We start from the raw sequence: 16,464 nt of genomic DNA, 5'->3' as shown, positions 1-16,464 counted from the left end.
ACCATGGGATGAGGGCTGCTGTGTTCTGTGGTAAGTGAAAACTCACAGGCTTTGAAGGTTAGGGGACAAAATATAAATGGCTCTGTGTCTCATGCACCACATCCCTCCTGTCCTCAGTGAACTGGAAGAACTGGTCAAGAGGTTAGTGATGGGATCCAGCTGTGGCATGAGTGCAGTTTTATAAATACTCATGGCTCATTCTTCCCCCCTCAAAAAAAAAAAAAAAAAACCAACAAATTCACTCGAGTCTACAGGAACACTTTTATAAAAATAAAATTTACATTGATTATCTCTACAAGGCCACATAAATGTTTATAAAACTCCATTAATTTTAGTATTAAAAATATTTTAGGAAGAGCTGATATAATTAAAACATTTTAGTCATGGAATCTCAGGCTCATCCTTAAAACATTTATTTCCAGAAGCCAGGAAGAGGAAACTAGTGTTCATGTGGTTTCCATCCTTCGAAGAAAAAAGTCATTATTACAGCATAAAGAAAATAGCCAGTTAGGATAATGAACGTGCAGCCAACTGGCCCCACATAAAACCAGGATGCAAGGAAGTAGATCATCAGCAAAGAGATCAGAGTCCTGTAGCTGGCCAGAAACCTCAGGCTGATCCTGGGTCCCCAGTTCTGGCTCGTTCTGTCCCTCACCACAGGGCTGTACCTGATTTTCTGTACGAGCTGGGGGTTGGTCAGATGATAGCGACACAGCCTGCCAACAAAATCGTCCCTGGAGCAAAGCACTTCCATCTGATCAGCAAACTGAGGGAAGATGCATTTAAAAGTTAGTGTCCTCCTGCAAATGCTGTCATAAAGTAACTTATTTTATGATTTTCTTCATGTAGAGAATGAGGATTATAGCAAATGGTGGGATCAAACTGCACTTTTAAACAGCAGAACTGTCTTAGTGCAGACTTGCCTTGTGTTTTCATACCTAAGAAAATAATTTGCTTTTCCTGTTTAGAAGCATTCACTCAATGTTACTCCCCTGTTCATCGACCATGAGTCCCTTAATAAATCACATTTGCAATGTTTTGTGTAGGAAAAGCAGAATTGCAGGTAGAGAAGCAGGCCTCATACTACTAGGCAATACCCATCCAGAGCACAATGAAGAAGATGAGTAAGTGTCCCATAGGTACAGGTGGAGCAGGAACAGAAATGTGCAGAGGGCAGCCCAGGAGGGGCAGTGCTGTGCTCACCCTTTCGTTGAGCGCTGAGGACAAGCGGAACAGGAGCCGGACCAGAGCGGCGTTCTCGTAGCTCCGGATGGGCTGGAGCTCAGTGTCCCCTTGATACTGCAGCTCAAACCTACGTAGGCCATTTATGATCTAGAAATGGGAAAATAAACACCTGGTCTTGCAGCTCCCATCTGAAACACCTTTCTACTGGCACCTCTCGTAGCCCCAAGTAACTTTCATTTCTCTTCATCATAGGAATACTTGTTTTTTCAAGAACAGCCTAGGCAGTGATATGGAATTGTTTTTCTCTCACCTGGTACCTGCCAAGGGGTGTAAGGATGAGGCCATTCTCACTTGCAATGCAGTCTGGAAGCTGCTTTTTTCCATTCTCATCCTGAGCTGTCCCACACTTCATCATCATCTGGGTCAGCTGGGCTTCACTCAGCTAAGCAAGAATAACACAGTTCTAAAGCAGGTGTTTGATCCATGCCCTATTTAATTTATTTCTCCCTTAAACTCAGTAGCACTGCAAGTCTTTGACAGCCAGCTCAGATACTCAGAACTGCTTAATAGCACCTCAGTTAGATATTAAAATGAGATAAACCTCTCCAGATTTGTTGTGCTTGTCCAATTCTAGATTAGAATTACATCTCCCTTAGCTCCCAAGGAGTATCAAAGAGCTGTCTCCTAGGGCAAATCTGTACAAGGGACTGTGGCTACAGATAAATTAATCTGTTATTTTTAAGTTTGACAGTTTGCCCATAGCTACAGTTGTATTTTTAGAGCTCTACATTTAGAAGATACTGGAGAGTTTTTAAAATTGCCTGTTTGGAAACATGTCTGGAGGAACAGCCTTGGTATAAACAGGTTTGGTATAAATTATACAGTCCAAAAGAGTCATCACATTAACAAAGAAGGTTTGATACTTAGAAATTCAGAACACCTAACTCCATCTATATTGAAAATGGGTTTTGAAGCAGGTAAAGTTGAGAAGATGTTACAATTTACTAGCAAGGTCTCTGGACAGCTTTGTGACCCCACACTGTACAAGAGACATAGAAGTACATTTGATGAATCCTGACTCCTGTTCTTGCTGCTAAGTTCTTAGAAAGATGTTACTTACCTTAAAGATCTGGCACAAATATTCCAGTGCCTTCTCTAGATATTCATCTGTTTTTTTGATGCTGTCCTGCCCAATTTCATCAAGGTCATTGCCTGTGTAGGAACCATTCACCTCAGATGGTGTGAATCTAAACCACGAGAAGAAGGACTGGCTGGCCATTGTCTCTGCAGAATGGTCTGATATGGACTTTGCTGTCTGCTGTGCCTGACAAATTAACTGGGCCAGTTTTAACACCTAAAACAGAAAACAAAAGTTGTGTGGGACAAAGATAAAGAACTACTAAGCATCAATACATGGATAAAACTGTGCCTTGACAGCTGCAAGTGAGAGCAATCCCAGCAAATTCACTCCTTAGTGAGATGGATGGCAGTTCTGTTGAAGCATTTAAGAAACCTGAGTGCTGCTTAGGTTCTTCCACTGCTTTTGTCTGAGTTGCTGGTAGGTACTGATCAACCAGAAGATCAGAGTAAGCATGTTTGAGAGGAAATACCATATACTGCTCCAAGGCAGCAAGCTGCTACATTAACTTATTATTTATCAAAGAGAAGCAGATTTTTACAGCTGTGCTGGACTGGGACCCCTCAACGTCCAGGAGTCATTGTCAGCAAACTAAATTATTCAGTAATGCAGCATGTGGCGTTTTCTGCTTTCAACTTCTGATATGGATGCTCAGCACTGAGAAACATCTGTCACAGTAGAAAGGCAGGTGCAAAGGAGCTTGTTGCTTACCAAATTCCTGACTTCTGTGCCAAACATCTGTTTATACTGGAAGTCCTGTCCTTCCAGGCTGTAAACATGACTCTTCACCTTAAATGAGGCATCTGTAACAGCTGGAGACCGTGATGACAAAAAACTCCCACCAAGAGTGGGGCTCATAAAGAGTCGGTGTTGACGGTGGGAAATCACAAGTTCTGGCTCCAGGAATAGCTGTTCTCCTAGAATTTGAAAAAAGCACTGAAGATGGTTATGTAATACTGGTCTTGCTGGGAAAGGTCCAGCTGCCTTAAGGATGCTGGACAACTTTATTTAGAGAGAGAGTTCTGAGGGGAAGGAGGCCTTAATTAGTGTTCATTATTTACTTCTCTGTGCCCAGAGCAGAAAATGTCAGCGTGCATTTAATGCAGACCAGACAAAGCAGCATTTTAAATTCGTAACATTTTTCAACAAAAGGCAGTGGAGAACCATATTTCAGACATTGATACTTGTCAAATCTCACCACTCCCAAATTCACTATATTATCCTGAAATGCATGCATGACTCTTACTAAGTACAGAGACTTTTGGAGATATATAAAGTTTAAATCCTGAAGTATATAATGAAATAATACAAGCATAAGAAAAACTGACAATTATAATTGGGTTCTTTATTCTTTAAGGAAAAATTGTGAAATGCAATCTATGGTGATTAGAACTGTACACTTAACCAATTGACAAACATTTGACAAAAGTCTGTGAAGACAGACTTTTGAATGGCAAAATAGCCTGAAAAATGGGAGAGAAGTCCATTCACCTCAGTGCTTCTGAGATGAGAGGTAACTACTGTGAAGAAAGATTGAGACAGGACAACACAAGATGTCAAAATATCCTTTTACCTTTCAGGATCATTTCAGCTAGATTGGGCTGAGCAAAGACCTTAGCTACTCGGAACACCATGAGGGCGTTTTTTGGACTGACCAAGTCTGTCCGAAGAGCTCTGTTCAGAAATCCCACAAACAGCTTGGTATACATGAGCAGGTTTTCTTGAATGAAGGCAGCCCTGTCAAAGTGAGTACAGGATTTGTGAGTACAGCTATTTAAAGAAGTGTTATTTTATCTTCTACAAATAAGCCACTAAGGAAATGTTTTATACTGTCTCTGGAAAGATGGTCAATTTACATTGAAACAAAAGAATACTCTCAAACCAAAAACCAGTGTTCTAAGAAATCATTCTCTAGTCTTATATAGGAATTTAACTCAGGTTGGTGCATAGTTGCTGAAATCCTGCTGGTTTACTCAGGATCTCCTTGAGGTTTGGCTCAGATCAGTCCCAGCTGCTCCCCTCCTCACCATTTCTCCGAGACGCTGCGAGGCAAAGGCTCTGTGCTTTGTGGCGGCTTTTCGGGCGCGTACCTCCAGGGCTGCAGGTAACTCAACCACATCTCAAGAACCTAAGCAAAATCACACATAAACCCACATGAGTGCCAATACTTGTCTGGAAAGGAAGTCAGGAAGGGTTTTTTGTTAATTTTTTTATTTTTTGTATAAAGAATTCTACTGTCTAGAAAAGAGAGATGTAAAGACCAAGAAACAGCTGCTGAACAGCAATAACTAATAGCTACTTCTAGTAACTAATAACTAGTTCTGTTGAGTACAGACTAAGTGGAGAAGCAAGTACATACTGCTCTGAAAGAGGCATCCAGAGGCCAGTGGCCAAAACAGTGTTGCAAAAAGATATAAAGCTTCTCCTGGACAAACCGAGGAATCACAACCCTGCAAAAAGATTCAAAGACAGTCACATGTATCAACTGGCAGCAAATTTTAAAAACAAAACACCCAACTCTACCAACCAACAATCCAACACACTTTCAAAAATGCAAATAATGAAAGAACTGAGCAAAATTTGTTATTTTTTAACTGAAACTACTTCAAGCCTTTGAATTTCAACTGAAATTATTAAATACCAAATACTAAACTAACTTTGGCCAGAATCCTCTGGTAGCATTTTCTTTTCTCTATAGGCTAGTGCAACAGCTGCTCCTGAAGCTGCCCTCCCTCAGAGGATGTGAGAAACATAATCCATCAGCTCTCATATACTTTTAATAATGTACTTAGCATTATAACATCTTAGCATTATAACATTATAATATTTAATAATGTACTTAGCATTATAACATCTGTCTTTAGCATCAAAACAAACTAATTCAACCTATCAAAGAAAGCTGAGATTTTCATGGAGAAAGCTCAGCTTTTCAGTTCTATACATTTCAGAACTCATGCTCATGTACCAACCTTTTAAACTCCTCCAGTGGGCTGGCTGTGTGGGAGTGGGCTGAAGGGGAGAGAGGCTCTGGTTTCAGGCTGTTGCTGAAAGCATGCAGATGTTTCACAAGCAGTCTTACCACTAGCACATGCTCTTCAGTGGGCTTGAATGACTCCTAGATTCAAAGCAAAAGAGAGGCACCTAAGGAGTGTCATTTGCTAAATGTCCAGGGAATTCAGGAAAATTCTATTCTCAGACTGAAATACAGGAAATGCTCTTTTCCTTCTAGGTTCTTCACCACAGTTTTGTGCCATCTGATTTTGGACAGGTTTGCTCCCCAGGACAAGCTGCATCAATCTTCTACCATCAGTGCACTAAAAACAGCAGCATATTTGGATTGTAAGAAAAGTTATCTACAGTACTCTAATGCACTGAATTTTTGGCTAGCTTTAAAGAACAGAATAACTTGTAGAATTTGACTTACCCTTTTCTGATAAAAGAATATTCAGCCTTTCATTATGGCTACAAGTTCCTTGCTGCAGAAGCACAGCAGGTCCTTTGCTTATACTCATGGCTGGCTGTACTGAGTTCTTCCTATGCTGGTACTCATCAGCCTTACAGGAGAGAATAATCCTAGACAGTTACAGTAAGAACAGGAACTGTTCTGAGTCCTGTGAGATCCTGTTGGTTCCAACACCCTCAGGGGGAGAACAGCCTGGGTGGGAGCAGCACAAGGAGTGATGGTGAGCCACAATGATGTTACTAATGAGAAGTGTCTGATACAGCAGGGAGGTGAACGAGGCAAAGAAGTGCTGGTTCAAAGCACAAACCCCTTTGCTACTGTCATCTGCTCTAAGAGTAGTGAACTAATATCAATCCACCACTGAAGGCAGATTTTGAGATTTGTATTCTGTTTCACAAAAATTGAGAAGAATAATGTACATCAAATGTAAGTTACAGCTGCAAATATAATGGAAAGTGCTGGAAAGTTGTATTGGATTAGCTGCAAGAAGTTTCCAGTGCTTGAGGCAGGGAGGGAGTGTTTGTCTATGTTTGTCTTTATGTCCTTTCTCAGCAATGCCTGAGGCAAAGCAGATCTCTTTTTACACTCTTTAATATGTTGAATACACTGTGACATTCACTCCAGGCTCCATGACAGACACAGTCCTGTAGTGCAGCCAGGCCTGAGACTCTTCTAAGAGAGGGATAAACCTTTACCAGTTCTAATAAAGGCTGGGCTTGTTTTTGACAGCTCCAACTTCTATCAGCACATTTTCTACAGTCCTGATGAGTTTATACAAGAAGGTAGAACTCCAAGAAGTTGTGTGGTCCTTGGAGTTTGGACCAGGATCTCCACAGCAATTAGAGAGGCTGAGTACTCTGCTACAGGCCTTGAAAGTGTGCAATTTTAAAAATCCCAAGCCCTCCCTGAAGGTACCTTTGGAATTTACAAAACCACCCTATTTCAACACATCAATTTGGGTGATGTTAGTAGTTTCTCCACATAGCAGTTCTTACAATTTCCTCTTAGCCTGGATCACCACCATTATGAATGTCACTGGTTTAAAAACTACTTTTCCCCACAAGTGTTTTTGTTGTCAAACCTTTTTGTACAGGATGGATGTGTGCCACTGTTAATTCTTAATACAATAGTTAAATAAATATATAACAGTAAAAAAGATTTAAAGTAGAACTTTCTGTATTCCTTTCTAAACAGCACCTTGAGATAACATAGCACTTAATTAAAACAAAAAAAAAAAAAAAAAAGGATTAAAGAGCAGGGAAATGCCATGTAGTGCTGAAGAGCTTCATAGTACATAAGCTCAACCCTCCCCATTCCCAACATGAAGACCCAATGAATAAAGGGCTGAAGTAGGAAAAGAAGAATCAGCAATCTGTTCCAACAGGAATGTTTTTGCATGCACATTTCCTGAACAATCTGCAAATGTACCACTTTGTGCTTTTGCAAAAGTGGACAGCCAAATTGACATTGCCACCACAAATTTAGTATTATCCAATGACATTTCCTTGGCTAAAAACCCCCAGACGTTACCTACCTTAATCTGGGTGAGAGCCATGCAAATTCTGATCTTTTCTTCCACGTAAGGTTTGCTTAAATGACTACTGTGTGAGAGGCAGAAATCTGCCATTGGTGGAGACAGCTTTGGTGCCAAAAAACAGCATAGCTGGTAAGTCTTACATTGCAAGAATGCATCTCTAGAAACAGAGTTTCCAATTAGTCCTCATAACGTGCTAGACTTTAACTCTTTTCTCCATGACCTTTGCTAATATCTCTCAGTATCTGTTTCACTGAACAATTTGGTGAATTTCAATGCCATGTTCTCAAATTATAAAACCACACCTTGGCAGAAGCTGCTGTACAGCCAGCACCAATACACTTGGCAGATTATATGATGGAACAAGATTCTTAAAAAGGAAACAAAATGAAAAGATGGTAATACTTGGTATGCGTGGAGGGCCTGGTAGCTGGATTGGGCAGGACTACCGTGGTGTTTACTGGAGATACTGAGTCGGTAGTGGAGAACCTCCAGCTGAGACAACAGAAACAAAAAGGAAGGGGGGAGGGAAAAAAGGAGAGAAGAGAGCAAGAGAAAAAAAAAGTGAGAATGAGCCCAAGGAAGAAGGGTGGGGGGAAAAATGAACATCACAAATACAGTCAGGGACAACATATCACAATAACAACTGCAGCCACAGTATCCTCTTTTTTCTGGTGTTCAGTAGATTGATTCCACAGTATTTCTTACACTTTATCAGCTTGGAAATACAACTGGGAGCAGGTGTCAAAAAATTGGCTGTTCTCTTTGCTGAGCTCAGAGCAAGGACTGGTGGGGGATATGGAGCTTTTGCCAAATAAATCCCCCATTTCAGGAGTGAATCGAACTGCAGCAACAAACACACTGTTTATTAAAAATGGAGTAAGAGAGCAATATTCTGCAAGCTTTTTTACATCTTTTTTTACATTTCGAAAACTTTGTCATTTCTTCCTGTTCTGCTGGAGAAGCACAGTTTGTGTGTGGAAGAAACTCAAATTGGACTTTTCTGTCCAGAGAAATCTGTGTCTTCTCTCTACTTAAAGGCCATTTATTTGGGAAGGCTGCAGGTCTTGTGAATTTCCTCAAAAGAGGAAATTACTTTTGCTGTTGGGGAAACATTACACATCTAAAGAGGCAAAGACATACCTAGCACAGTACTATATGCTGATGCAAAAGGCACCTTGCAATAACACTGAAGTCTCTGCAAGCCTCAGCCAGATCCCTTCTTGAAGGAACAACCTGACCAGTATTTTCTGACTATGGCAGTGAAGAGGATACTGTAGCAACAGTGACACACATGTATGAAATTAATGAAAAAACATAAAACAAAAAATGTACACTACACAGACCCCAATGACTGTTGTCAGGCATCTAAACTAACTCTCCAGATCACACCTCTGCTGTCTTTAAACAGCCTCTACCCCATCTCCTCTGCTGTCAGTTTGGCAGCTTTTGGTTTCACACCCTTGGAGTGGCAGGACTGTTACTGCAGGCTCCCCAAGAGCTTGGGCAGATTGTCTGCTTCCAAACTGACTCCCCTGCCACTGGAATCTGCAACCCCCTGGATTTTCATGGGTGTTCCACATGCAGTGCTGGGGGCTGAGCACCTGGCATTGGAAGGTCAAGGAAGCATTACATAAAGTTTTATCAAACTACTTCTTTTTAAGTGTTTCTTGTGGTAACAGCAGAAGGGAATAGGAAAAAAGATGCTGCACACTTGGACTCTAGATCATCAGAGAGAGAAAAAACAAACAGACAAAAAAATTGGAAAATAGTTGAATTAAAAGGGAAAACAATGACAGCATAGCAAATAGCATCAACCTCAGGCTAACAGCAGACCCAAGAAGAATTCAAAGCTGTAATGTATCCTCTCAAAAGAAATTGTTTACTATTAATTCACATTCCACTGCCTTCTACTTATAAAGGGAAGTCTGTGATGACATTACCAATGCTTAAGGAAAAAATCTATGACTCTCCTTCTCAAGAAATTTACTTATCTGAGATGTCTCTTTGCCCATGAAAGCAAACAAATCTGGCTGCTGGACAACGAGTGAGCAAGTTCTGCAGAACCTCATCCCACCTTCCAAAACAGATATGCAGCCATTTCAAATCACTGATGGTCAAACAGCTCTAGATCCAGCACTGAATGGTCACTAATTACCCTTCCTCCCAAACACACGGCTAAATGCAATCAAGTGAACCTGATTATCAATCATTTCAAGAATAAGGCACAGGGCCATCTTGGGTTTCCAGTCAAGGTCTTTAATGCTTGTGTTATAACAGAACTTTCACTTTTGGATGTTCTACTTGCTCACCTGAGGAACTACAAGGCAGACTGCTCTCCCTCAGCCCACCCAGTCTACGAAGTTCAGTGTAAGCATCACAGGCTAATGAACAGTCCTGCCCCCAACTGACCTGGAACCTTGCCTCAGTCCTGCAGGAGAGATCCTTCGTCCATTTATGTATCTCATGGGGAACTCCAGTCCCCCATTCCACTGTTCCACCCCCCCAAAGAGGAAGACTTCCTATTTTACGTGTTCATGATTACTTCCCATCAAAGATGAAACTAAAATACCATCAGGGAGTTATGGCCTCAGGTTGTGGCTCGACACACCTTGTGGAGGATCCTGAAGTGCTGATTTCAGAGAACTGTAAGCTCTACCTAGGCCCTACTCCACCATAACGTGGAGAGTCATTGTCTGCAACTGCTGCTCCCTAGTGCTAGAAGAAAGCATCTGAAATACAGAGGGTGAACAGAGGAGAGAAGTTTAAAGCAATCATCATTTCTGGCCTAAGCACAGCACTTGATGCACAGAGACTGGACAGACAGACAGACCAAAGGTACTTCAAGCAAAGCCTTTCCATCACAGGTGCACAGCCATGCTGCTGGGAGTCCCAAGTGGAGACTTTGCAACATTAGTGAGTTTGCATTTTGACCTCAACTTTGAGAATAAAAGACAAAACCCATCACATTTCAGCTCTCCAATGTTTTTCCCTAGCAAAATATAAATGTGTTTTATTTCATATCCTGTGGAGTGAAGGATTAGAATTTTTCAATCAACTCCCATATTGCACTTCCACACAGGAATAAATCCTGAGTAGCTTTTATTATCTCTCCCCTTCTATGAAAGTCCCACTGTGACCCAGAGGGAATTCAGAGGATCAATATTTTCTCCTTCAAATTCCCTTTACATTTATAATGCCTTCAATCTTAGCCTCCCCAACACTTACTTACTTCTTACATGCAGTAGTTTGTTACTGAACAGGCCACCACAAACTGCTTACAACAGTGTATTATCTGAGCAAGAGCTTGCCAGATAATCCAAATTCTGTAGCTACAGAACTGCTTCTGACACCGTTATGGTGAAAAGCATATTTTGGAACATGAAACAATAAAAATAACAGTTTAGGAAGATTTTTTTTAAATTTGGATTTAGGCTAAAATAGTTATGGATGTTAGAAATTACTAATTGGTATTTCAGTAACAGTTGCTATCTCTGCTGGAAATCAATTTTAGCTATTTTTAGCAGTCATGTTGCCCCAGTGGGATTTAACACAATGGTTTTATAGTGGCATCTTCTCAATCATTGGTACTTTGATATTGATGTTCAGATTGTTGTGACCATCCCACAAACTCATCTTGAACAAAAAAAAAAAAAAAAAAAAAAAAAAAAAAAAAAAAAAAAAAAAAAAAACCAGAACAAAACTAACACAACTTCTGCAATGAAGGCAAATCTGGATGACACACTTATTCACAACATTTTTGTAACTGGATTATCAACTCTGGCACACTTATGTACATACTCTGGTAAGGTATTTCTTTCCTTTGGACCAATATACAAAAATAAATTCTGCACAGAATAGGAGATTTACCCCAAAGTAAGAGCTCAACCACCAGGTGATGTTCACGAGTGCAGTACAAACTATTACCTTGACGTGAGGGGACTGCATTTTCTGATACATTTCCAGTGAATAATGATGAAGCCACATTTCAACAAAGATCTGCAAAACAAATATTTTCTCAGCTAGGTCAAGAGAAGTAATCCCACACTGTCAGTCAGAAAAATAAGTATAAGGAAGACCACAGTACATAACTGAAAACTAAGGTGTACTGGTAAATAGACAGCACCTATTCAAGATGTTTCAGGTTATCATGCCAATGGCTGACATGACAAACTCTTAGCACCTGCCAGGCATCAATTAGTCAGCTCAGCAACATGATAGGAACTTGTTTCAGAACAACTGCTAAATCCAGATCTTCTCTTCCTTCTCTTGATAATGAACAAAACCAACTTGGCTGTCTTTAACCTTTGCCTTTGCATAGAGCATAGAATTGGTGTAAGATTTAAAAAAGAAAATCAGATGCAGAAACTTTTCCAGAAAAAAAAAAATACTCAAATGCCTGAGATCAGTTGTTAGATCCTTAGTCTAAGAAAAGATATTAAGTGCCTTTCTAAGCTACAACTTAACAGCTTCACAGTGGTTCTTTGTTGCATTAACAGGAAGGGACAGCTGCACTTCTCAATTCCAAAACCAAGCTAAAGCAAACTGGCCTATCTGCTTCTGCTTTAAAAACAAGAGATCCCACAGTGAGCAGAAAAAAATGTTGCAGGGCATTTCCTTCCTTAACTGCCAGGTACCTGAAGCAGTGTTTCTGATCTCCAGATCTCCTGGGAGGCTGGGTCAGCGTTCACAGAGGGCTGGTGGGCAATGTGCCGCTTCAGCAGGCTGGTGTGGTGCATGCCATAGGAGGAGAAAGGCACTGCTGGGGACCTTGGAGGACAAATGCATGGAATTACAGAAGTCAGGAGGGCTTGCTGCAGTACAGGGGGATGTAGGGATATATCATTGCTTTTAATCAGTATTTTATAAACTTTAAAACAGTCTTTCAAACTGCATAACTGATTACATATTTCAAACCTCTGCAACTTCCTGTAATTACTAATCACTTCAACTTTAACTATAACCAAACACTGCATCCCTGTTCCTATGTAATACGTACATACAGATGAAGTGTGGAGGTGTTTTCTACTTGTTTGATTTTGTTCCAACAAGCCATATTTTGCCTGCACTGTTCCCACAATTTGCCCCGACACTGGAGCCATTACCTGGGAGTAGGGGAAGGGATGGCTCCCCCAGGATTTGAAGAAGGTGGGGGAAGGACACTTCCTTCTGTGGGCAGGAAACACTTGAGGTATGTGTCCACCAGGATGAAATAAGCACTGTTGGAAGGGCTGACATGATGGGTGACAGGTGAGTTCTGTAAGAGACACACAGGATATACCTGGGGTTAAACACTGCTGCTTTAAGCCAGTGCTGGGGGGTGATGGCAGACCCCCTCAGAATAAAAAAGCAGAAGCCCAGTGGTTAGAAAGGGTGAACTGTCAGCAAAGAGCCCTTGGAGCAAAGGAAAATGAGCTGTCAGAGAAGGGCTGCTGCAGCAATGACTGTAACCAAGCAGAAGAAAGGTAACAACAGGCAGAGGAACCAAATAACCACAGCCCACACCACCAAGCTGTGGTTCTGACTGCACAGAAATCCTTGTTGAGTGCAGGGGGAGAGAAACCATTTGGAATCCACTGCCTGCTCCTTGCTGGCATGGGACTGCTTACTGGTGTGTCCAAGGTGGGTATTTTGTTTATTATCCAGTCTTGGATCACCAAGTGAAGCAAAGCAGTAACAAATTCCAACAGAACAGATGAAACTGCTGTTAAATTAGCTACACAGCACCCCAGCAGGCTCTTAGAGTATTATGGAGAAAGGCCAGTAGTATTTTAAGGGAAAAAATGTGAAAGGTACTTACCTTCTGTGTAATCAAACTAATTGCAAAGTAAAACATGTAATATTCAAATGGATCTGGAAGAACAGAGTTAAGGATCACATAATAAAAACCAGATACAGCTATTAGATATTGGGAGATGCTGAACAGACACTACAGTTGTACTTTGGCAATGCTAAAGTACCTTGCTAGAGCTTTTGAGCAAATTCAGCCTTGGCTTCTTGCTCTCCAGCTGACTGAAACATTGGTAATTGAGGTCCTCTGAGTGACAAAGTGTGTTTGTGCTACTCTTGGCACATCTGACTATTTCAAACTGAAACCAGCACAGCTAAGGCTACACTGCTTCCAAAAGTACTCTAGCTGCAAAGTGAATGTGCCCTTTTCCTACCATATTGCATAAACTACAAGCAGTTACAAAAACAAAAATTGTGAAATACAGGCTCTACTGAGAAACACTGGGAATTTTGTTGTTGACTTGATTAAGGCCAGAAATTCCTCCAACAAGGGTTTATAAGAGGACACGTTTATTTTAAATTGTAATCTAAACATTTCTGATCAGCCCAAACTCTTCGGCATGACCATGATCTACCACATAAATAATAAATGTAGAACAGAAACACTCATGATCTCTGTTTTAGATTTAAAAAAAAAAATAGATACTCGACAATTAAAAGGATACTAAGAGCCAAATTCAAGCCTAAACCACCAGATGAAGGAAACTGGACTTTGTTGTGGTATAAAGAGCACTCTGGTAGAACTTGCTCTTGTATTGAAGCCTTCACAGGGCCCTGAAAGACAGAGTAACAAAATATTAATCTGGGTACTCAGCATATTGCAAAGTATGTTTTCAGACAGTGAGATTCTGCATTCCAGCATTCTGGGATGATCTCTACATTCAGCTCAGTGATTTTATTGCATTGCAGTAGTTCCATGTCCAAATGCAGGGTCTTTAGAAAACTCTCAACTGTCTCCCTGAAAATGAGTGTTCAGTATTTTTTAAATTTAAATTCAGTATTTTTTTTAAAAGCCTGCATCATGACTTTCCCAGTTGGAGAGGGAGCAGCAGAGTACTGGTGTTTGGCTGCTCATTTTGTCCAGGTAACTGAGCTATGGACCAGCAATTACCATATATTTAAATTATTTTTTTCCTTTTGTCAAAGCCTGTAGGACTACCTGAACCAATTTCTAGATAGCATGTAGGTGGTAGCAATAGAAGAAACACAGCAAAACAACTCTGCAGATGAACACTTTTGTTGGAATGTGACAATTCATATCCAGGAGAGCAATCAGACTTTAAACACACAGGCACACAGCACAGGCAGGGAAGGCACTGCTCTGGGATAAGTTTAGAAAACAACCTTCAATCCTGCAACTACTAATAACCACACAGCTCTCTCTAGGGACAGAGTAAGAATCACAGTGCAGCTTTCTTGGCTGAACACACATATCCAGCTGCTGAGAACCACAGTCTCCTAGAGGTTTTATGGCTGGGAACTCTCCTCCTCCATTCAAGAGTCATTTCAAGAAATGGGTCCTGCTCTAAACCTGGAGCACTGAGGCTACACCGTGGCCTATACTGAAATGTAGGTATAAAGTGCATGCCAACAGCTTCCACAACAACTACACTCCCTTCTTACAAACTATTCAGTTACTCACTGGAAGATATGAGACTGGGAAATCATATCTGTACTCTTCTGCTTGGAGCTTGTAAACCAGCTTCATCATCGGGCCACTGCAAACAAGCATCAGAAAGTGAATCCCATGGTAAATACCCGCTGCTGCCTCACCTCTGTGAACCTGGGTTTGCACAATGGGAAAAGGCCAAACACTGGTCATCTGTTCACCAATCCATTTCTTCATCTGTGCTGAAATGAATGAGTTTACCTGGGATCCAGGAAATCCAAAGCCACAGAATATTCATTGGGATTTGTTCTTCCTTGCAGGCAGCGAAGATTCCAGCCCACGATGATGCCATCCAGGCTGCCAAAAATGCTCTCCACCAGCCACGGGAAGATGCCATGTAGTTCCTTCAGGGAAAACAGACACAGAGAATTAATGTTACAATTCCTCACTTGGACAATCTCTCCTGCATGCACTAGAACACACAAAGATATGTCTGCCACTTATCTACGACTGTTCCTGGGTTATCACAGGGCAGATCATCCATTCAAAACATTGCATTATAACATGGCAGTCATGGGAGACCTATCCTGATTTCTGATCCTACTGAAGTTGCAACTATGCTCATCAGCATCACTTGCAGTTATTTGCCATATTTTAAAAACAAGTTTTCTTTGTAAACTGAGGCTGAAAGGTATCAATGAAGGGTGCTGAAATGAAACAACCCCTTAATGACTAGAAAATGTTCTTAATTCTTGGCAACACTGGATCCCCACTATTTCACTGGAGGCCCCCAAAACTCAGAATCACAGAATCAGTTAGGGTGGAAAAGAGCTGAGATCATCGAGTCCATCCTGTGACCAGACACCACCGTGTCAAGCAGGCCGTGGCACTGAGTGCCACATCCAGCCCTTCCCTGAACACTTCCATGCGGCCCCACCACCTCCCCGGGCAGCCTGTTCCCGACAGTTTGTCTTGACAAGACAGAGAGGAACAAAAACAGTCATATAAAAAACCAGTTTCCCTGAAGCTTGCCAAGCAGCGAGGTTCTGAAGAAGCAGGGGCTGCTCACCTTGGCAGGCAGCTCCTCGATGAGCGTCTCCAGATCGCGGCACCGCTGCGCAAACGGTTTGTTGACACAATCCGCCTTCAGCGTGGCCTGGTACAAACCACAAGGGAAATCCGATCAGGGCTGCCGGGCAGGACAGCACCCACCGCGGCCACGGCGTGCGAAAATCCCCCCTAGCGCCGCTCCCCCTGCGCGGCGTTCCTGCCGCGCCCGAGGCTGCAGGGGCCGCGACAGCACCCGCGCACCGAGACACCGCTCCGCTGCCCGCCCGGCCCGGCCCGTTCCCGCGGGCTCGCCCCGCTGCAGCGCGGCCATTCCCCGCAGCAGGAGGAGGCCGTGCCCCCGCACCCACCAGCAGGAAGCTGGGCTGCTGCAGGTGCGGCCCGGCCATGCCGCCGCTCCCGGCCCGGCCCGGCCCGGCCCGGCCCGTCCCGTCCCGCAGAGCCCTCAGCGCCGCCGCCGCTCGCGCCCCGCGCCCGCGCGGCCCTTGCGCGTCACGGCCCGCGCGGATGACGTCACCGCGGCGTTGCCATGGAGACGGCCCCGCGCCGAGGGAGGGCTCGGCCCGCGGCCCGGGAATATCCTGAGCCGGGAGCGACCCTCAGGGGTCATCGAGTCAGCTCCTGGCCGTGCACAGGCCAGCCCGGCAATCCCACCCTGTGCCTGCCTGAGGGCGTTA

General features: G+C 42.6%; 1 protein-coding gene across 2 annotated transcripts; it reads right to left on the bottom strand.

The window, feature by feature from the left end:
- Window positions 1–242: 242 nt before the first annotated feature.
- On the bottom strand, window positions 243–16,238 carry SMPD4 (sphingomyelin phosphodiesterase 4). Of its 2 annotated transcripts, XM_053959647.1 has the most exons (19): window positions 16,138–16,238; window positions 15,789–15,875; window positions 14,981–15,123; window positions 14,753–14,828; window positions 13,776–13,884; window positions 13,121–13,173; window positions 12,426–12,577; window positions 11,958–12,090; window positions 11,248–11,319; window positions 7,726–7,815; window positions 5,293–5,438; window positions 4,683–4,773; window positions 4,351–4,451; window positions 3,897–4,060; window positions 3,035–3,240; window positions 2,306–2,539; window positions 1,496–1,627; window positions 1,204–1,332; window positions 243–766 (listed from the first exon to the last, which is right to left on the bottom strand). In XM_053959647.1, exons 1-19 carry the CDS (start codon window positions 16,174–16,176, stop codon window positions 440–442), a joined length of 2,484 nt encoding a protein of 827 aa, XP_053815622.1. In that variant the 5' UTR covers window positions 16,177–16,238; the 3' UTR covers window positions 243–439. The 2 variants fall into 2 exon arrangements, with proteins under 2 accessions (XP_053815622.1, XP_053815623.1); XM_053959648.1 differs by lacking the exon at window positions 7,726–7,815.
- Between the last annotated feature and the right edge of the window lie 226 nt (window positions 16,239–16,464).

Source organism: Vidua chalybeata, chromosome 18, assembly GCF_026979565.1.
Source record: "Vidua chalybeata isolate OUT-0048 chromosome 18, bVidCha1 merged haplotype, whole genome shotgun sequence".
Classification (NCBI taxonomy): domain Eukaryota; kingdom Metazoa; phylum Chordata; class Aves; order Passeriformes; family Viduidae; genus Vidua; species Vidua chalybeata.
Note: the sequence above shows the minus strand (reverse complement) of the source record. Positions and strands in the feature narration are given on the sequence as shown.

Coding starts and splice junctions, on each gene's coding strand:
- SMPD4 (XM_053959647.1), bottom strand. CDS start 16,176: ATGGCCGGGCCGCACCTGCAGCAGCCCAGCTTCCTGCTG. Junction 2,540..3,034: donor GCACAGAAGTCAGGAATTTG/GTAAGCAACAAG, acceptor TTTCTGTTTTAG/GTGTTAAAACTGGCCCAGTT. Junction 767..1,203: donor CCTCAGCGCTCAACGAAAGG/GTGAGCACAGCA, acceptor ATCTTCCCTCAG/TTTGCTGATCAGATGGAAGT.